This window comes from Arvicanthis niloticus, chromosome 22 (genome assembly GCF_011762505.2).
Source record: "Arvicanthis niloticus isolate mArvNil1 chromosome 22, mArvNil1.pat.X, whole genome shotgun sequence".
Taxonomy (NCBI): domain Eukaryota; kingdom Metazoa; phylum Chordata; class Mammalia; order Rodentia; family Muridae; genus Arvicanthis; species Arvicanthis niloticus.
Window position 1 is genome coordinate 7,122,730 of NC_133429.1, and position 22,444 is coordinate 7,145,173.

At 41.8% G+C, this 22,444-nt stretch overlaps 2 protein-coding genes across 4 annotated transcripts in view; both read left to right on the forward strand.

The window, feature by feature from the left end:
- Positions 1–2,880, forward strand: part of Tcp11l2 (t-complex 11 like 2) — a 37,383-nt gene extending 34,503 nt beyond the window's left edge. For 2 of the 3 annotated variants that reach the window (XM_076919778.1, XM_076919777.1), the window contains exon 9: positions 1,965–2,455. In XM_076919778.1, coding sequence (XP_076775893.1) covers positions 1,965–2,209 — 245 coding nt within the window. In that variant the 3' untranslated portion in view covers positions 2,210–2,455. Of the gene's footprint in view, positions 1–1,964 lie in introns of all 3 variants that reach the window. The other variant, XM_076919776.1, reaches the window with a different exon arrangement.
- An 8,030-nt stretch (positions 2,881–10,910) lies between these two features.
- Positions 10,911–22,444, forward strand: part of Polr3b (RNA polymerase III subunit B) — a 97,101-nt gene continuing 85,567 nt past the window's right edge. The window contains exons 1-6 of the mRNA XM_076919779.1: positions 10,911–11,141; positions 17,163–17,195; positions 17,390–17,446; positions 17,534–17,598; positions 20,085–20,160; positions 20,772–20,872. Of these exons, the coding sequence (XP_076775894.1) occupies positions 11,070–11,141; positions 17,163–17,195; positions 17,390–17,446; positions 17,534–17,598; positions 20,085–20,160; positions 20,772–20,872 (404 nt within the window). The 5' untranslated portion in view covers positions 10,911–11,069. The remainder of the gene's footprint in view (positions 11,142–17,162; positions 17,196–17,389; positions 17,447–17,533; positions 17,599–20,084; positions 20,161–20,771; positions 20,873–22,444) is intronic.

The window sequence follows — 22,444 nt, forward strand, 5'->3', positions numbered from 1 at the left end:
TTTTCTTTCAAACCAAATCCTTTCCGTGTGTGTGTGTGTGTGTGTGTGTGTGTGTATACATATATGTGACAAGTAAGAAGTATCTATGGATTATATGCTGTGTCTATGCATGCTCATAGCCATTTCCATTTTTGAGAGGTGATTTTTTTCAATAGGCTAAGTGATGCATGTGATACACAAATTCTCCTTGCGCAAACACACAGGTGAGAATGTATTATCCATGCTTGTTTTCTTCAGGCTCGAGTGCCAGGCTTCCATTGTTTTCAGTTTGGTATTTACACCCTCTTCATTCTCCTCTCATTTTAATTTAGGCAGAATCACTGTACCATGTATCAGGCCAGGAATGCAAAGATAAAAAAAAAAAAAAACATAGCCCCTCCCCCCAGTCCCCACCCCCACCTAGAGCTTACTCACTTTACTCTCTTAAGACAGGAGAAACACGTTCACACTGAGAGTAAGTCTGTAACCGATGGTCAGGGCAGCCACAGCGAGAAGCGACTTAGTCTCAGCATTGAATGAGATCTGGACAGAGTGGAATGAGATGAGATTATTAAGAGGAAAAATCCTGACTAAGCATGAATACTGGAAACTTTGAAGTTCTGGGGTCAAAGTTCTGGGGTCAGTTCTGCTGAAGTGTAATTTATGGGGAATGATGTTTGAAATTAAGGGTTTTGTTAATGTCAAAAGCCAGACATCTTGACACATGCCTGTAAATCCCACCACTTGAGATGTGGAGGCAAGAAGATCAGCATGCTGCATGTTTGAGGTCACCCTAGGCTTCATGACCTTTTATCCAAAGGAAGAAAAAAAGTGTTTCATTTAATGTCAACTGCCTATGCTCAGTGGACTGTTAATAGTAAACATTCTTATTTATGAGGGTTTTTGTTTCCAAAGCCAGAGAGAGGCCTTGTAGCTGCACGTGTTGTAGTGGGCCTGGTTGACGCTACTTTATCCGATGTGACTGTAGCCAAATATACGCATGCATTTGCTTGTACACGGTAGTCACAAGGTCAGATGCAGTGAAGCAGCCAGGGACAGTGACTGGAGCAGAGCTGTTGGAGCAGCCCTTCCTCCATCCTCCTGTGCAGAGTGCTAGATAATTACCCAGCCAGAGGGCTTTAGAGAGTATTGTTTTTAGCTATATAAGAGCAACAGGCATGAACTTTGGCTGTCTCTGGAAACCTGGCGGTGTGGCCAAATACCCTGTATATTCTGTTGAAATCCCAAGGGTGCTGCATTTCTAGATTTTTTTTTTTTTTTTGCCAAACCAAAATTTTGGATTTCAGTATGAAATCCCTGATTTTAAATTGCTTTTATAGAAACAAAACAAAACCCCAAAGAAAAATGATCTTGGCTAAATTGGCAGTGCCAGCTTCAGTAATGATTGTGGATGTTGGGCATTGACTTCTGTAAAAGACTGTAGCTCAGAAAAGCACTATTTTTTTCCTAACCAACCATCTCTCATTGTATAAGTTACCACTCTGTACCCTGAGCTTGATTTATTTATCACAGTCTAGAGGGCACTTAAGAAGGTCTCCGCCTTGCCAGGCTCATTTATGTATCCACGGTTAGCTGAGGCTTACGTTGGTAGCCCCGTGGATCTTGGCTGGGCTCTATCAGGAGCTTGGGAGGTGGCTCATCTGCAAGGCTCTCCTTAGAGCTGAGGACAGCTGGGGTTCTCTCTCTGGCCTCATCCTCCAGCAGTCTCAGCCTTATTTGCATGGGTGATGGGAAGCAAAGTGGATGTCAGTCATGCACCCTAGCATTTCCATAACATGCATTAGCAAAGATGGGTCACAAAGCCAGTTCAGATGTGACAGATGACAAGTACTCTTAATCCTTAGTGGGAGGAACATTAATGCCACTTGAGCTCAGGGAGGGTTAAATGGAAGCCTTAGAGCTTATTACTAAAGGTTATGTACTTCAGTAGTGGAACAAGTAAATATATCATTCTTCCCCTTTAGATAAACGGATCCAGTTGTACATGAAAAGCCTGCTATGTCTTCCAAGCACTCAGAAGAGCATGCCTCCTGTGCCAGGCGGCCTTGATGTCATTCAGCAGGAGCTGGAAGTGCTTGGCTGCCAGTATGCAAACATTGTGAATCTCAACAAACAGGTGTATGGACCATTTTATGCAAATATATTCCGAAAGCTGCTCTTCCGGGATGAAGCCATGGGGAATGTAGATGCTTCACTTCCAGCTAACTAAAGAGAAGCTGGCACTGGAGAAGAGATGGAGCTCAGCCCTTGGTACATGGTCCATTTCCACCAATGGCATCATAGATGCAGCACATTCTCAGCACTGTCCCTAGAGCAGTGTTAGACTGAATCTGTGTGATTTGGTAATGTTAGCACCACAGAAGGGCCACATATCCCTTTTGTGTTTAAAGCAGATAGTTTTCATCAAGAAAAGTAATTTGTAATGAATTATATTACCTATATATTACTGGTGTTTTCTTAAACATTTATAATGAAATTTTTTGTTTGTTTGTTTGTTTGTTTGTTTGTTTGTTTTGAGACAGCATGTCTGTGTAACAGCCCTGGCTGTCCTGGAATATATTACACATTTCTATGTGACTTGTTCATTCAACCTGAAAGGAGTGGATTTTTGTTTATATACTTGATTATACTGCAGTTGCCTGCAGGAATACAATGTGCAAACATTTAAAAATATATTGAAAATGAAGGGCATTCTGCTTCATTTTTGTTAAGTGGCAAAGTAAATTTGTGTCTTGGGTCTGGATTTAGCCAAGTACATTTATTAGGATTTTTAGAATCATAGCTCTTGGCATGTTTATTTAGTTTTTACTTAAATGTTTACTTCTACTTTTGTGGCTTTCCTAACATAGTTGTTTTCTAATAAAAAGTTTATTAAACAGAGGACATGGCAATCTTTTCATTCTTTTATTACTAAAACATGTGCTGTTCATACTAAGTCATCTTAAAATGTTAAAAAAATATTTCAGCATAATCAATGCTTCTGTTTTCTAACTCATCTTGGTATCTCAGAGTGGAATACTGGGCATTTGTTTTTTCTTTTTCTTGCTTTCTGTGTTTGAGACAGTCTCACTCTGTAGCCCTGGCTTGCCTGGGATTTGATATGTATACCCTACTGGCCACGGATTTACAGAGATCTACCTGCCTCTGCCTCCTGAGTGCTGGGATCAAAGATGCCCTAGGCCTTTTTTTCTTAGTTTTTCTTGGATGATTCTGTGCTGCTTCTTAGAGCTTTATCGACATGGTGTCATTACTGTTCATTCAGTTAATAAGTAGCTCTGGAGCATCCACCGTGTGTCAAGGAGGTAGTACTGATTTCAGCAGTAGAGATACTAAAATTGAACCACAAAATTAGCATAGTCCCTACACAAGAAGGATGTGAGAATTCCTGAGACCATCTGTATTTTAAAACAAAATAAGCTACATCTGTAAATTACCATGCTTTCCCCTCATGTAGAACCTGTGTAGATACTGAAGACATCAAAGGAGTAGGACTATTTAATGAAATTAAAGAGGGTAGGAGTCATGGAACTTGGGGAGGAGGGTGGGAGAGTAATGGGAGCATCAGTGTGATCAAAATATATTACATACATGGATGGAAATGTTATCGTGAGTCAGGCATGGTGGTATAATCTGTATAGTACAAGATCCAGCAGACTGAGGTAAAAGGATCCCAAATCAAGGCTAGCCTAAGCTACAGAGACTCTGTCTAAAAAAAGAAAAGATAAATAAGAAGAAAAAATTTATAATGAAATCTATTATAATTAATATGTGTTTAAAATTTTTTATTTTGAGACCAGTTTCTCTATGTGGCCCTAGCTGTTCTGAAACTTCCTTTGTAGACCAGGCTGGCCTCAAACTCAAGAGATCCACCTGCCTCTGCCTCCTGAGTGCTGGGATTAAAGGCATTTGCCAGCACCACTCAACTAAATAACAAAAATTGTAAACACTTCAATAGAAAGAAAGTTGTGAAACATAACTATGAAACATATTTGATTCGTGCTGGTAAAGATCATTGAACTCTCCCATGAGCAGGATAATTCTTGGCCTAAAACTTGACGGACAAATAGGAATGGGCCAAGAATCAACAGGGTTGGGAGGGGACTCAGTAGAGTCTGGCTGCATAGTGCACACTGGTGAGGACAAGCAGTGAGCCCAGACGATAGCAGCCAAGAATGACGTGATGAAAGCAAGACCAAGGCAAATCATTTCTTGAGCACCATACTCAAGTTTCTGGGTTTTTGTCCTGAAAGGTTTGGAAATAATCACTGAGTGTTTGCAACAAGAGAAGGCTGATGCAGAGACCATGGAGAGGGCTGCTTACTGGCTTGCTTCCCCTTGCTTGCTTGCTCAGCTTGCTTTTTTATAGAACCCAGGACTACCAGCCCAGGGATGGTACCACCCACAATGGGCTGGGTACCACCCACAATGGGCTGGGAACTCCCTCCTTGATCAGTAATTTAGAAACTGCCTTATAGCTGGATCTCATGGAGGCATTTCCTCTAGGGAGGTTCCTTTCTCTGTGATAACTCCAGCCTGTGTCAAGTTGACACACACATCCAGCCAGTACAGGAAGATAACTCTCGGCGTGGTGCATGGGGGGAACATGACTCTTGGTGCTGAAATCACAATCTTGCGTGTGGTATGTGTACACACATGCTCACAGGAACATGTTATGTAAGGAGTGAACCCCCAAAACAGGTGGTGAAGGAACTTATGATACCAAATATCTCGGAGGATCAGTCTTGGAAAAGAGATGGGATCTAAAGCAGTGTAATTTGCCAGGCATCCAGCCACACTGACAGTTTATGAACTCTTTTTGCTGCTTTGCCTCACTGATGTGCAAGCTGAGGTTCAGACACCACCATTCACTAGACCAAGCACCCAGACCCTCAGTGGTGAGGCTGAGAGGAAGTAGTTGATCCTATTCCCGGGGCCCCATAAAAGTAATGGTCTTGTATGGAGAAATGGCATGAGGTGATTTCTCCCAGCCTGCTAGCTTTGAGGTGACTAAAGGATATCTGGGGATCCCAGGATATTGGGACAAAGAGTGAGCATATGTTCTCTTCAGAGAATCCTGATGTTCTGCCAAGTAAGCTGCATGTCTGAGGAAGTGGCCTTCGTGTTCCTTTTCTCATGAGAAAGTAAGTTTGTTTTTAATCATAAGATGCAACACATCTAAGAGTTGAACTGCTGGCAGTTTCTCAGTCTGCTAGGAGGTTTCAGTCATTTTGAACCAAGAGAAGCTATTGCTAGGGAAACAGCCCCTGGTGAGAGCTACAGGCTGTGGGATATCTTTATTCTGTTTGTTTGCTTGTTTGTTTGTTTAAAGATTTATTTATTTATTTATCTATTTATTTAATGTATGTGAGTACATTGCAGCTGTCTTCAGACACACCAGAAGAGGGCTCCAGATCCCATTACAGATGGTTGTGAGCCACCATGTGGTTGCTGGGAATTGACCTCTGAAAGAGCAACCAGTGCTCTTAATTGCTGAGCCATCTCTCCAGCCCGGATATCTTTTTTCTACTTTGCCTTTAAAAGAAGGTGAAACTTTGAATAAACTGCATTGGCTGACTTGGCTGTATCCTGCTGTGTCCTGTTAATGTGGCTTTACCCTTGGGCCCCCATGCACTAGACATTGACCCTCTTGTTCTAATGCTGTTCAGAAGAAGTAGCATAGGTCTGAGACCACAAAATCCAACAGCAATCCGATAGCTATATGAATTCAAGCCATCTTTTAGCCTTCATGAACCAGTTACCCACCCTGCCTTTCCACCAGACCTACTTATCTACCTCACAGGATGAAGCTCAAGTGAGATGTGTTTGTATGGAGTCAGACTCCATCTAGAGTGAACTACAATCTAGAAATGGAGGGCACACCTATGATCCAGGCCTTGAGGCTGGAAGATACAAGTTTCTGACCTGTATCTTGACATGGAGATCATGAAAAGCTTAGGCCCAGACAAGGTAGTACATGCCTTCGATCCCAGGAGACTGAGGCAAGGAGATCTCTGAGTTCAAAGTCAGTTTGAGACAAAGCAAGTTCCAGGTCCAGGAGCAGTGGTACACACCGTTAATCTGGGCCACGCCTCCTGCTGGAGGTCTACATAAGGACATTGGAAGAAGGAAGACTCACTTCTTCACTTACTTGACAGCACATCTGTTGGAACCAATTCTACAGAAGATCGGCAAATAACTAGCCTTATGGGACTGAGAAACTACTAGATTCTTGGACTTTGCATTCACAACTGCCCATTGTTGGGTTAGTTGGACTACAGACTGTAAGTCATCACAATAAATGCCTTTACTATAGAGAGACATTCTGTAAGTTCTGTGACTCTAGAGAACCCCGACTAATACAAATGGCCTGCCAAGTACAGCACAGTGTAGCTGGTATACATTACGTAACTGTAATTTATGAGTCCTAAATCTCTTTCAAGCTTCAAGGGGTTTTAGTGTTTTGAGAAATGATGGCTAAGTGCTTAACTACATACGAACAAAATTTGTCATATCTCATCAGAACCACAGCTCATTAGGCCCAATATTGTCATTGGCAGAAAACCTCAAGGGTATAGAGAATGCTGTGGTGGTTGTCCTTGATGTCAACTTCAAAGTCTGGTGACAAAACTTGACATGCTCTTGATTCATTTAGCAGCCATTGAGTTTTAATGAGTTTTAACCTTTCCCAAAACAAAACAAAACAAAACAAAAAACAAAACCAAGAACAAACACAAGCAAAAAACCATCCTTTAATGATAAGCTTTCTCCAAAGCTGTCTCCTTTGCTTCTTCTGCAATGAAGCATCATTTTCATTCATAGTCTAAAATTTGAGCCTCTTTAATATTTCAAGGGACTTAGCACATGGCCTTATGAAGAAAGAATACCTGGGACTGGCTAAGCAGCTACTTTTGCAGGTTTTCTGAGACAGCTGGATATTGTTTTTGGTCTTTTAGAACATGATAGAATAATAACCCACTGGATATTCATCATTTGGCAGAGCCTACCCTGAGCACTTGATTAAGAAGAAACTGCACGGCACATTTTCATTTTTGTATGTTTGAAGGCCAATGAACTTGCCCATGGCCATGGAGCTGCTAAGTGTATCTGAACCCCAGCAAAGAGTCTCATCCTGAATTGTCAGCTGTTAGCTACTTGGTCATATGGCCCTGTGATTTCTTCCAACCAAAAACATTGTCCAGTGCTGTGATGCTAACAAACACTAACTCGGCATTCACCTCTCCTTCTCATGGGGTCTTTATTCCCACTTGACCTGTCTTAACATCCTAAGAAAGAGTGGGATAGAATTTGTTCCTCCTCACCCCTTCCCCCCACTACAGTCTGGACATGTCCTTTGCACTGAATACAGGGTCTGGTAAGCTAGTTTCAACCTTTTCCTCATGTCTAGCCTAGATGGCTGTTTTTGTGGAAAACCTAGCCTTTTGGGTAGGGGAGAATGTGCTCTGACACAAAGCAGGGCTTTTCCAAGAAAGGACTGTGGGCATGGAGGTAAGTGAAGGTGTTTTAATTCTTCAGTCTTGCCCAACACCCAGAATCCCCTCAGTATGCAGGAACTTCAGCCCATGTGCATCCCCTTTGTCTTTTCAGACAGAAGGACCCTCCTTTCTCCAGCACAACTTCTGGCTTACTGGTTCTTTGTGAATGTATCCCTGGATAGAAACAGCACTAGGGACATTTTCTTCTGCCTGATGCACTGGTAGGATATATTCTAGCATATTCTACTAAAGCCTTAGAAAACATATCTAAGTTTTTTAACATGAGACAAAGGCTGTGAAATGCCCAGCTCTGCTGGCTCTACAGTGCCACCAACAAACTCATCCTTGGCAAGCCCTGCATGAGCACCACATTCGGTTGCCAGCATAGAAAAAAAAAAAAAAAAAAAAACTCTTAATGTGCTCTAGCTGTTAGCTCTGTCTGTTAAAATCTTTGCCTACCCATGCTTTTGGTGTGGTGTTAGGAGTGAGTGATTTAAAAAGTATTAGGTCTCAAAGAAACCTGAGTTTGTGACATATCAAAAAGCTGGTGTCCTGGGCTGAGATAATTAGGGATTTAAATCCCAACTCCATTTGACAAATTACTTTTCTTCTTTCTTTCTTCCTTTCTTTCTTTCTTTCTTTCTTTCTTTCTTTCTTTCTTTCTTTCTTTCTTTTTTTCTTTTTTGATACAGGGTTTCTTTGTGTAGCTCTGGCTGTCTTCCAACTCACTCTGTAGGCCAGGCTAGCCTCAAACTCCTCTCTGCCTCCTAAGTGCTGAGATTAAAGATGTGAGCCAAATTTCTTAACCACTGCCTTAGCTTGTCAAATGAAGATCTCATCTTACCACTAAGAGTGGATAATTAGAGAATCCACCTTAATTCAAATACCTGTTAAGGAGTAATGTTCAAATTAATGTACACTTTTCCCTAGTACCCCAGGATCCTAAACATGTCTCCCGTTACCACTGGCCCTTAATCAGCCATTCTTGCCCCCAGGAATAACTTTTCATCTGGCTAACACACACCTCATTCACCTTGTATAAAGGATGGGTCAGTATTACAAGGTGCATAGCACCTGGCCTCCGGGATCTCCCACACCTGATGCATAGCGCCTGGCCTCCGGGATCTCCCACACTTTTATGCAAGCCATCAGGCCTTTGTCCTAATACCTCAGTAAAAGGTTATGGTAGCATAAAACTTCGGAAGCACAAAACTATCCCTGGCTTCCCTACCTTGCTTCAAAAGTCTTGCCTCCTAGAGATCAAAAAGAAGTCATGGGTTTGATCTGGGGTACAGGTGTAATGCAAAAAGTCTTACAAGGGGTTGTGATCTAATAGCCAACAGCATCACTGTCAACTAATTGTAGCTGTGGAAGATTAGGGACTACATCCTCCAAAGTGTCCTTTCATTTCAAGAGAAACTTTAAAAACTCAGGGTGAAAAACAGGAATACAATGTTATATTTATTATTACCTACTGTGATTCTATTCTCAAATTATGTATTCAAAACAAACTTATTGAGGAACAAACTGCACTAGAACCTAGAAAGCAAGGTGATTCTTGTTCCAGTGTCCTAGCCTGAAGACCTAGACAAGTATAGAGGTATTAGGTTACAGCAGCAGAGGGTTTGCTAGAGATGCAGGCTCCAGCCGCCAATCAGAAAGCTGAGATCTTTAGCTCTCCCTGTGATCTGGCTTGCAGTAGGAGAACCGTCTTCATAGAGGGAATCCAAGACAACTGTAGAAGACAGCTGACACTCTTGAGCCAAAACTGCTGTCCTGAAATCTATAGATCACATTCACAATCCCTTCTGGACTGCACTCTAAGTAGGGTGCTCTCTGGTAATGTAACTCACAGGGATCATTCAAACACAGTCTCTGTGAGTCAATCTTAAGGATTTAAGGGGGAGGGGCTGATCACTCTGAGTTTAAATGGTTTATCTTACAGGGGAGTGTGAGGATCAGAGGACAGTTCTCTAGAGTTGCTTCTCTCCTACAGTGTGGATCTTGGGGGCCAAACCTAGCTTGTCAAGCTTTGTGACAGGTGCCTTAACCTGAGCCATCTTGGTGGCCTGTAATGTTTTCTTTCTTTCTTCATCTAGTTTCAGAAATCTATCAGCACAATGTTTAGATACAAGAACTGGAATTTAACTAGCTAACTCGGTAAGCAGATTACCTTGGGGCCAGGTTAAAGAAAATCAGAAAGCTTATATTATTAGATGGTGCCAATTATATAGGTGAACTATTAGATGCTTCAACTATGAAATGGTCAGCAATATTGTGCACACTCATGTGACACTGTGACACTATCCATCTCTGCAACTTTTGTGTTGTCCCAAACTGAAACTCATTAAACAACGGTTGGCATCTTTTACTTCTTTTCCCATGGGAATTTTCTTACCACTGGACTTGCATGAACTCATTTCAAATTTCAGTGAGAAATCTCTTTGTCTTCTACCAACTCTTTGTGTGTGTTTACTATGCATAGAGATTTTTTTCGGTGTAAAAAAATGGAATACAACTTTAAAATTCTATTAGCAATTCTTATGCTTTTTCTGTTGCCGTCCTTGAAATCCTTCACTAAGTCAATGTTATTAATACATTCCCTTTTTCTCTGGAGACAGGGTTTCATGTAGCCCAGGATGTGCTCAAACTTGCTAGGTAGCCAAGGATACCCTTGAGCTTCTGGATGCCCTCCTACCTCTAGCTTCTAAATGCTGGGATTAGAGGTATATGTCACCATGGGAGGATTATGGTGCAACCACTGGTTTATTTAGTGTAGTGGGGGAAAAAAAACATTCACACTACAAACTCCCTCCCTCTTACATGTTCTTCAAGTGTTTTGTTTTCATATATAGAAATATTTAATCCACATAGGATTTAGCCTGTTCTTCCAACCGTTAATTAGCTGTTTTAATATCATTTATTGGGTTTCCCTACCCATTTAATTTTGTGAGGGTAATTTACTCCAAGATCTCGCATCTGGGAGTTTAAGTAACACTATTTTGTTAGACTTTATGGCCACTAGAGCATTTCTCCCCACCCTATTATGGTCATTCCTATGGCAGTTGATGGCTGCCCATTATACGCAGGTACCACCAATTGTTTATTCAACCTCTTACTGGCCATGGAAAACATTTCTTGCTCTTTTGTACGCCACAGCATACAGTTTGGACTGAGTTAAATGAAATCTCTGCTTTAGAGGCTCATGCTGTGGCCAATGTGTATCCACCAAGTCATTTTTTGGATTAGGTATACAGTTAGAATTACTATATTTTCCCGTATTCAATCATTCTGGGGATACTGGAAACAAGCCTGTCGTGAATCGTGAATCCAGGATTAGCCCGGCGAGACCTCGGAAGTACACCAGAGGATGTAGTTTACTACATCCGGCTAGGTCACTTCCGGGTTCCTCTGCAGGTTTGGCCCGGAGCAGCGGAACCTTTTGAAAGGCCTCCGGTAAACAAGCGCAGCGGGGACACTGGAGGAGAACGCACACCACTCTCCGCGTGCTGTTTGCTTGGAGTCGTACGAGCGGAAGTGAACATTCTGCCGACTTCTTCCTCTACCGTGAATGGAATGGACGTGCTAGCTGAAGAGCTTGGGAGCCTGACTCCGGAGCAGCTGGCTGCGCCGATCCCGACTGTGGAGGTAAGTGTCGTGAACATTGGCTGCGGAAGAGACTGGAGGCTACCGAGGAGGCGTTGCCGGGAGAGTTTTGGGCAGGACGAGGGCGGGCTCTAAGCTTCTGCGCATGCCCAGTGCTTCTGCACATGCTCAGAGCTCCGCGTGTGTGAGCGTTCACAGGGTCTGGATCTGGAGTGTTTGTAGTAACACGAGCACATCTCTTAGTAGCGTCCTCAGTTTAGAAGCTCAGCGAATGGCTCTCGGGTGAAGCTTTTCTAGTTCAAGTGAGCACTGGCAACAATTGGCTCTTGTGTATTTTACTCTGGAAGGTTACTGAGATCCTGAGAGTTTGGGGGATGTGCTTGAAGTCCCTCCCATAGCCGGCTTGGTGCTAAAAGTAAATGTGAATCTCACGCTGGTCATCATTTTCCTTTTAGTCCAGAGTTTCTTTTAACTGCAGGCGTAGTTTAAGTATCTTGATTATCCTTCCGCCTCTCATTTTTGATCTTGTATTTTCTATAACTTTCATCAGATTCTTAAATGTTAAGGGATAATTGCTTCACGGTGAACTGTCTGATGAAGTGCAGTTATTGACATGGTTCTGTTTCCTGAGAAGGTATATAAATTCTCTACGAGCCTTGACATCTTTGGCACAGAATAGGGAGATCTAGGACTGACGATGGTCGAGGAAGAAATTCAGGCAGATCGACAGACTGTACAGGTCCCTCAGCCGTACCATCTGATGTTTCAGAGGAACAGAATAAATCCAGTGGTGCTGGGGGAGGAGGGTAGTAAGAGATGCTTTCCTCATTCTGAAATGTGTTAACTCTCAGAAGGTGTTAGACTTTCTCCCTGGGAATAATAAAGTACCATTGAAGGGTTTAACAGGGAGCGACATGATCAGTGACTGTTGTGAATGTTAAAAACTTGTGGGGCAGTGGTGGCGTACGCCTTTAATCCCAGCACTCGGGAGGCAGAGGCAGGCGGATTTCTGAGTTCGAGGCCAGCCTGGTCTACAGAGTGAGTTCCAGGACAGCCAGGGCTACACAGAGAAACCCTGTCTCGAAAAACCAACCAACTAAACAAACAAACAAAAAGAAAACTTCCTTAGGGCCCAGAGGTGGCTCAGGGATTGAGGACTACTGGTTGCTCTTCCAAGGCACCCAGGGTTGATTTCTACTGTTGTGATTCAACAGGGTTTAACCCCCACTCCTTTAATCCCAGCATTTGGAATGTGCAGGTAGGAGGGTCCCAACATCAGTGTCTCAGAGGGAGTTTGAACAATGAGTTCCAAGATTCTCTTAGGGAAAATACACAGGATTTGTCTATGTGTTTGGCTTATTTCACAGTGTTTCCCTACTCCTAATCAACAGGACCTGCTGTCCATGCAGCAAAGCATAGTTAAACATGTAGCCCAATACAAAATTATAAACTTACTCAGAACATTATAAGTGTTATTTTATTTTACTTTTAATATTTTCTGGTATGGTTCTCAGGTAAGAATTTTGTAGATCACAGTGTCGTATTACAATGTTAATATAAGGATCCTTCCTCACAATCATCCTTAACTGCTGCTTAATTGCAGTTGGGACTCCCAATGTCTTCCAAAGGGGCCACGTCAGTGCCTTCTGGTCCTTCTGTCTGGTCCCCAGCTCTAGCTCAGCATTTGAGCCACGGTGCATTGGCTCAGTGGAACCTGCTGTCATCTCATTCACTACCTGAAGCCTCTTCAATGTACCTACCGTTACCATGTCTAACCCATAGCAGACAGAGACATCCTCAGTGTTCTCAACCCTGCCAGCTCCTTCAACCCTGTGCACTGTGCACGATGGCTCCCTTTATTCGGAATGCCTCCTTTGTGTGCTCACCATGTGCAGGCATAGCAGTCTAGCTAGCACATAGATTAATCCGCTCCACCGCACACTTGTGTCACAGCACCTACCAAGTGCCGTTCCATTTGCTTACATGCCACCCCTATTAAGTTAACAGCTTCTGAAGTCAATAGGCATGTCTGTTTGCTTGTTTAAGTTGCTAAGACACTGCCACATAAGTACTCTGTAGATCGATTAGTATTTATTCACCTCATCAATGACTAATAACCGACCCCAAAGCTTGAGTAACTTTTCCTACCATGGTTTAATATGAAGGCAAAATATGCTAGAAATATTAGTTCAAATAAAACAGCTCCTTTCTAGAATATTGTAGAGAAAATACAAGTTGGGGAGCTGAGTAGTAAATAGGCTCTGCTGGAAGGAAATATCATTTGTTCATTTAACTCAGCATACTAAAATACTGCTCTTGTAAGTACTGTTCAGATTACTGTTCATTAGCTTACTAAAATAAATGAGAATAATAAGTATAAATAAGTGCAGTGTCAGTTTCTGAGTCTCCAGTGCAATTCTAGGCCCTTCTTTGGCAAAGGCAGTAAGTAACATCATTTATTATGTTCATTCATTCAGAATAATATGCCAAGACCTGGGACCCTGCTATAGAGAGTAAGACTGGGGGAAAAGGGCTCTAGCAGTGTTAGAAACACACAAGGGTCTACGGCAGACACTGTGGTAGGAAGGAATCAGTGCCTTCCTAAGGAAGTTGTGATTGACACACAAAATTTGCTCTACAAATTAAAGTTGAAAGTTAAATAGGAAAAGAAAACCCACCAAAGTCAGTATAAGCATACAAGAGGGGGGAAAAAAAGACCAAAAAACCCCTAACCAAAACAAAACAAAAACCAAACAGAGCAAGTACAGTAGGCAGTGGAGGGAAAGAGGTGGAGAAGTAAGCACTGGCCAGACTTGGTAAGTTACAAACATGTTTATGACTTTAGATTTCATCCTATGTCCCAATCAGTGTTCTGTGAAGAGACACCGTGATCAAGGCAACTCTTATAATAGAAAGCTTTTAACTGGGGGCTTGCCTGCAGTTTCAGAGGTTAGTCCATTATTGTTATATCAGGGATCACCATCCTGTATGGTGCTGGAGAAGTGGCTGAGAGCTTTATATCCTGGTCAGTATGCAGGCAGAGGGAGGGAAGGAGGGACAGAGGGATGGAGGGATGGACAGACAGAGACAGAGACAGACAGAGACTTTGAAACTTCAAAGCCTGCCCCCAGTGACATATTTCCTCCAACAAGGCCACAGTTCCAAGTCCTAATCCTTTCAGAAAGTTCCACTCCCTAGTGACTAAGTATCCAGATTTATGAGCTTTCGGCCCATTCTTACTCAAACCATTGTACCCTAAGTGCAATGGGCAGCATATTCCTGAACTTAAGCTATTTGATGGAATGGTGATAATGTGTAGAATTCTATTGCCAACTCTTTGGCTTTCTCTCTATTGCCATCCTTACAATCCTTCGCCAACCTTATGTTATTTATGCATTTTCTCACTTCTTGGAGATAGAATTGTATGTAGCCAAGGCTAGATTTGAATTGATATAGCTGAGGCCAATTCTAAATGGATTCTGTTTCTGCCTCTTAATTGCCAGGGTTATAGGTGTGGGCCACCACAGCTAGCTCAAAGGTTGAGTTGTTTTGCAAGAATAAGCCAATAGAAAAAGTTGCAGAGTACACATCCAGGAGTTGGGGTGTCTAAGTAAGGGAGGGTTTCCTGATTTTCTAGAGGAGATGAAAAAGTCTGTGTTTGTGACAGACAGTGAGTTTTCCACAAGGACTGTATATTCACTCCTCCTGTCTTTGAGATAGGAATTTCATTGCGCACAGAGGGAAAATTTTGAAATATGGGAGCAAGAAATTGAAAAGCTAGATTAGTACGTGGGATGGCTGTAATTAAAGTACCATAGCTTGATAGTGTAAAAAACCAGAGATGTTCAGGTTCCCATATTTCTGAAGGCTGGAAATCCAAGACGAAGCTTACAGAAGAACCTGGGAAAGACTTCAGTGTGTGCTCTTCCCTAGTGTCTGCTGGTTTACTGACAGTTGTTGATATATCTTTGGGTTACAGAAGCATCACGCTGACATCTGTCTTCATCTTTACCTGACAGTGTCCCTGAATGTATCTGTCAGATTCCCCATTGTTATATGGGCACCAGCCATGGTAAATTAGAGTTTACCTACTGATGTCTTCTACAGTCCTGTAGGCCAGGCCACATAGAAGCCAGTGTAGGAATTTAATTCAGCTTGTAATTTTGGTCTTCTCTTTTTCTGCTTAACAGGATATAATGGAACATATTATTACACAGATACTAAGCGTCACTTGCTTTGGCTTTGATAGTTACAGATACTCAAACAACTATTACCCCAATATATGCTCTAGAACATTTCCATCAACCCAAAAAGTTCTCTTACAATCTTTTAAGCCCCTCCCCTTCCCCAGAAAACACTCTTGTTCTCTATTTTCAGAGACCGGCTTACCTGTTTTCTGGGCCTCACCATATCCTCATTTCTAGATGTTAAAAAGTCAGTCTGTCTCTGTCTCTGTCTCTGTCTGTCTGTCTCTCTCTCCCTCCGTCCCTCCCTCTTTCTTTCTCTCTCTCTTTTTCTCTCTGCCTCATTTTTTGAGGCAGGATCTCACTATGTAGGGTGTCATGGAACTAACTTTGTAGACCAGGTTGGCTTTGAACTCACAGAGATCCATCTGTCTCCACCTCCCAAGTGCTGGGATTAAAGGTGTTCACTACTATGTTCAGCTTTTCTCACTTTGTTCAACTCATTTTTCATTGCTCCCGGGCCATCTCACTGTCCCTTGGCTTTAGTAACTGTTCCATAATTTATATCCCAGGCCACTCTGTTTCTAAGACATCTACAACCCGTTAGACATTTCTTTCTGAATGTCTAATTGGTATCTCAGACTAAAAATGCACCAACCAAATTCCTAACACCCCAACTCCTTACTACCTGCTGCTCCTACACATGGCCCCACCCTCTCATTTCTGTCAACGGTGGCTGTGTGCCTCTGCCTTCTCAGACCAGAAACCACGATGTTAATTTTAACTTTACTTTTCTCTAGGAAGCCATCCAGTCTGTTGTCATTTTACTGGCTTTGCTCAAGCTTATGTCTGCTAGCTACACAGCTTCTCACTTCCTACCTATACTGTTACCAGCCTGGGATACTGTGATTAGCTAAGTGATTGTCCTGCTTCGAGCCTTGTCCATTCCCACCGAGCATCCAGATCGATTCAGTTAATGTGCATAGATGTATTATGTCACCCTCCACTCAGAACTTTGCAGTGTCACTCAGGTCCCTCAAGTTAAAACTAGTTCTTGTTTTTGTGGTTTTTTTTGTTTTTTTTTTTAAATTTATTTTATATATGTGAGTACTCTGCATAGTCACCTGCATGTCAGAAGAGGACATCAGAAGATGGTTGTGAGCCACCATGTGATTGGCTCTTGGATATTGAACTCAGGAACTCTGGAAGAGCAGCTAGTGCTTTTAACAACCATTGAGCCATCTCTCCAGCCCCTAAAGCCATTTTTTTTTTTTTTTTTTTTAAGTTTGCCACAAAGTCGTAGGCTATCCACAGATCTTTCCTTAGGAACCGAGTATTCTGACTTTACACTCAGCTGTACCCATCTGTCAGGGCTCTCTTAGTGGATGGGATAAGAGAAAAGAGGCTGTCCCTGATGTAGTGGTCTGTAAGGCAAGTCTGAAAACGCAAGAGGGATGGCAATTAGCAGTCCCGTCAGTGGAGGAGCAAACCCAGTGTGCTGATCTCCAGAAGCTGTGACGTAGCTTGAGGCTCTGGTTTAGAAAGAACTCTGATTCTCCCTCCAGACTCAAGACTAACTGTTCTCTTTTCAAACTGCAAGCCTCACTTAAGATGTGCCATGAGAATAAATGTGAAAAGTGTTTGGAACCTTGTCATCCAGAAGAGGTTTTATTATACTTAAGGAAACCTGTGGTAGATGTGTATGTGTTTTTGTGCATGTGCACCATACAAACGTGATGTTTACAATAGAAATTATATTACAATATTTTCCCTGTTTGGTTTACTTCTTTCTGCACACTGTGATAAACTTGGTACACCGCAGTAATTATGTTTTGTGGTTACTGACATGTGTTCTCATGTCCTTTTGTTTGGTCCACAGGAAAAATGGAGGCTGCTTCCAGCATTTTTAAAGGTAATCGTTTGCTATTTAATAATAATTGGTTATTTTTCATGTGATAAGTCATTAGGTGGTCCTTTAACTTTTTTTCTTAACCAAATACATTATTAATCTTGCCCTCACTTGTATTTGAGAAACCTTGATGGTTACCTGTGGCCAGAGCGACTCACTGTTCCTTTGCTGGCATCTTTTGTTCTTTCTCTGTGTAGGTGAAAGGCCTGGTGAAGCAGCACATAGACTCCTTTAACTATTTCATTAATGTAGAGGTAAGCATCTAGGATTAAGACCACATGTGAACTGAGGACCAGTTGGAAGCAAGAGCTCTGTTCCTAATTCTGCACTTTCTACTGCAGATAAAGAAGATAATGAAAGCCAATGAAAAGGTTACAAGCGATGCTGACCCCATGTGGTACTTAAAGTAAGAAACCAGCTGCTACTATTATGAGAATATTATGTAGTACATAATATTATTAAATACTGAAGTAAATATACTCGCTGTCAAATCTCTTGTAATACCACTATTTTATCTATTTAGTAAACTAATTGTAAAGTGCTCATATTTAACTTTTAATTGTAAATCATTTGTTAGAGTTTTAATTGAAAAGTTACTAAAACTGATGTTTTAATTCTTTTAAGTAAGCCTTTGTTTTGATGAGTTTTATATAAAATTAATAATGATAAAAACCATTCAGAATTTTTGACACAGCGTATGTTGCTACATTGTATATAACCAGAGGCAATCATCAGAACCAGAAGGTTACATTGATGGAGTACTACTGGCTGAAAGGAGACCTGACCTGATATCTCCCCATTGATGTCCTGTTTCTTCTGCCAGAATCAGTCCCTGGCCCATGTTAGGCTGTCTTTCTAGTGTCAGTTCCACTGAATAGGAGTAAAGACCATTGCCCAAACTCTGTGGTCAAAGTATGCAACCTTTCCTTTCTAAAGTGGGGTTTTAGAAAACACTCTCAGACATAGGAGGCAGTGGGGTTTATATAGCCCTCAAACCTGCAAGACTAGGAGGTTTTCAAGGATTGAGGGATTTCCAGAGAAATATTGGTTATTTAGGAACTTGTGCAAACATTTCAAAATGATTTGGCAGAACATTTTCTTAGGGTGGAGCCTAGAGTACAGGTTGTGGAGTATGTCAAATTCTAGAAAGATGGGCCAAGACCTAACCAAATACATGTTTTACATAAAACAGGAATAAATTTATTTTGACTTTATAATAAGATGGCTTCTGATCTTAAGATGGTCCATCATTATGTATATGTGTGTGTGTGGGAGGAGGAACGGTATGTACAGCTGAGTGCAGTTGCCCATGGAGGCCAGAAGAGGGCCTCAGATCTCCTGGAGCTGCCAGATGTGGTGCTGGGCACTCAACTTTGGGTCCTCTTCAAGATGAGTAGTGCATGGTCTTGAAGTGCTGAGACGTCTCCCCAGCCCTTCGGTTGCCTTGGTTTCTTCACCTCCTGACTCTGAGAGTCCTCAGTCTTACCTGGTGTTTCATGGCCATGACACTTGAATAGTTTGGTCAGGTTTGCAGAGGGTCTTTGAGTCTGAGTGTCTGGATACTTGCTCATGATTAGATTAAGTTACACATTTTAGCAAGAATACCTCAGCAATTTTTTGTGCCACTTTTACTGATTCATGTTAGAGGGTATAAATGTCACTATCTTTCTAACACTGTTTACTTGATTAATGTAGTGTCTGCCTTTCAGAATTGTCCATTGTAAGGATGCAATTTTTTTCTTTTTATAACAAGCATCTATGGGGAGATCCTTTAGCCAATTCAACTGTCAATATTTTCATCACTAATTTTATTTATCAAAAAAATAACCAAATAGACAACTCCTGTGCCTGGGTTTGCATTTATGGGACAAGCACTCTACACAGAGCCACATTCACAACCCCTCCACTGATTCTAATGTGCATTGATGGTTCTTGTCCATAGTGGCTGCTACTGTGAGAGAAGTCTCTCTCCCATCGTGCCTTCTGCTTTTAATATTCCCACACCCTTATTGTACCTTTCTGTATATTGTTTTATATCAGTCTAGGCTCATGGTTATTTATTTTTTTCTGTTGTTTGTAGTCCAATATTGTTAGTCTCTTCCTCAGGTTATCTTAGCTTTGCCATAGGGAAATCTTTGGCCTTGACATCATGTCCTTTCAAAATGTGCTCTCATGGTATTTCACCTACTTCTCTACTTTCTGGAACCATGGGATACAATATATACTTGCTTTTCCCTTCTGTCCTCGTCTGGGAAGCAAGCACTTCTCCAAGGTACTTTGGTCGTTTTTATTGGAAGGTAGTACGTTTAGGTGAACATACAAGCACTAAGACTTAGCAGACAGCATTGGCAAATACATGTATATGTACTAATACATCCGTGTACGCATCTGTATTTCTGTGTCTTACAGGAGTTGACAGCGCTGGCCCCGTATTATTGCTGCAACCCTCTGTAACCCCAGTTCCTGGGGATCCAGTGCCCTCTTCTGGCTTCTGCAGGTGTCATGCATGCACACAGTGTATTTACATGTAGGCAAAACACCTGAGCACATAAAATAAAAATAATCTTTAAAAATACATAGGTGGAAAGCAGTAGGGAAAGAAGCTGTGCACTAACGCCTGCAGGTGCACCTGTGCACACGAGTGCATATTCGTACAGCACACGTGTTCATGCACGTGTGCACACACACACACACACACACACTGCACACAAATACTTTGATAGCGTCTTCCCTCATTTGTAAGGTTCCATAAACTGTCACCCCAAGAAGGTATGCAAATTGTCACTTTTGTTTGTCATCCTCAGTAAGATAGGCACTTGTCAAAGACTGAGGGATCACACATATGTATTTTCTGAGAAGGTGTAATTGATAATGGAATAATTTGCCTTTCAGATATCTTAATATCTATGTTGGACTTCCTGATGTCGAAGAAAGCTTCAATGTAACTAGACCAGTGTCCCCTCATGAGGTACCATGCCTGGACTTGTTTGTTTTGACCTAGAGTCTGCTCTTGAAGTATACTCCTAAACATTTTTTTAATTGAAACTGGATCTTTGGAAGAGCAGCCAGTATTCCTAACCCCTGAGCCATTCCTTCAGCTCTACATGCAATTATTACTGGTCAGGAATAGAAAACTTAAACTTTAAAATCTTAGACACTGTTGTAAACGTTAAAAAGAAGTCTAAACCTAACTTCTAGTATAAGCTGCAGATGGGATTTAACAGGCAGAATTACATGCTTAATTTCAGAGAAATTCTCTTTTGAAGCTATAAACCACCACATAACTGTCAGTGTAATCTGTTGAAGTCACTGAGGAGTTTCATGTGGTTTCCTGTATCTTGTGGATCGTTGGTCCCACACCTTCATGTAAAAGCTGGGTATAGCAATGTATAAAGGATGAAGATATCCTTCAGCTTGTTTTCATGCTGAGCTAACACATGTTCTAAACACAACTGGACTCCCCATGCCCTGAGGCAAGGCATCAGCAGCTCAGTGGGGAAAGTTCAGTTTGGTATGCACTATACTCCAAGTGGGATTGCTGAAGGGCAGAGGGGCACTAACCGTGTGATTCTGTGGCAGTGCCGTCTGAGGGACATGACATACTCCGCCCCGATCACAGTGGACATTGAGTATACCCGAGGCAGCCAGAGGATAATCCGCAATGCCTTACCCATTGGCAGGTGAGAAACAAGTTTGTTATTGAAGCTACACTACCTGGAGACTGGCACCTCACTCCCTCCTCTAAAGGTGTGGGAAATGGTACCTAGCTTATAGAATTACTTTGTGGATCCTTAGGGTAAAGGTCAGACAGAGCTGTGGTTTATAGTAATTGCAGAGTTTTTGCTAAAGCTGAGGAAATGCTTTCCTTTCGTCTCCTGACACCAGCAGTGACTGCTTAATAGATCACTTAATTATGCACTGGGCTTCTTGGTGGATCCTGTATGTAGTTTTTCTAGACATTATCTATGTGTAGCAATAGTTTTGGAAGAAGTTACTATCTCCTAGAACACGTTTGAAAATAATGGATAGTACCAGCTAGTAACTTTGGAACCTGGTTTTTCTAATTAAGGACAGATGTTGAGTCTTCTGTAGAAATGGCTATGAATTTAAAATATTTTTGGTTTCCTTGAGGTGAACCATGTGTACCTAGACTTTCGTTTTAATTTGTTGGAGAATGTAGTTTGTTTACATCTATTATACATGCATATGCACATGCACACACACACACACACACACACAATTTATGTGTATAGAAGTATATATGTCTTAGGGTTTCATTGCTGTGAACAGACACCATGACCAAGGCAACTCTTATAAAGGACAACATTTAATTGGGGCTGGCTTACAGGTTCAGAAGTTAAGTCCATTATCATCTTGATGGGAAGCATGGCAGTGTCTAGGCAGGCATGGTGCTGGAGAAGGAGCTGAGAGTTCTGCATCTCAATCAGAAGGCAGCCAGTAGAAGACTGCATCCTCAGGCAGCTAGGAGGTTGGTCTCAAAGCCCACCCCCACATTCCCAGAGACACACTTCCTCCAACAAGGTTATATCTACTCCAACAAGACCACACCTCCTAATAGTCCCACTCCCTGGGCCAAGCGTATTCAAACCACCACATATATATTTACATATATTTCCATCAGTGTATTCTGCACATGAAATCTTTCCAACTTTTTATTTTTTTTTCTTCGCTTCATTTAAATGGAGCTTTTTTCTTCTCTCTTCTACCTGCTCTGAAAGACATGTGTTTCATTTCTGGTTATGTTACGTTAGAATTAAACTGCATTGATCAACAAAGTTTGAGTATATCTTTATTCTCCTAGCAAGAGTAAGATCTTAGAAAGCTTTGACAGGCCAAATCTGTTCTTGAATTTTAAAATTTTGTCAGCCTCAGTTCCTCTTGCCTTTTTGTTGTTGTTGTTGTTGTTACTCATAAATTCAAAATTATTGTTGTTTTATAAAGTTAACATTTATTTATATTTCCGAACGTTTGTTTACGTGGGTCTTTTGTCTGCATGTATGTCTGTGTGCTACATGTGTGCTTAGTTTCAAAGGAGGGCCAAAGCCAGCATCAGATCCCCAAGACAGGGTGCTGGGACCTGAAGCCGAGTCCTCTGGAAAAACAACCAGTGGTCTCACCTGCAGGCCATCAGTCCTGTGCCTTGTTTGGGTTTTCTTTGTGCCACATATACCTCTTCATGTCAGACTTTGATTTGGTGTCTTATTTTTCATATTCTGAAGATGGAAAGTTTC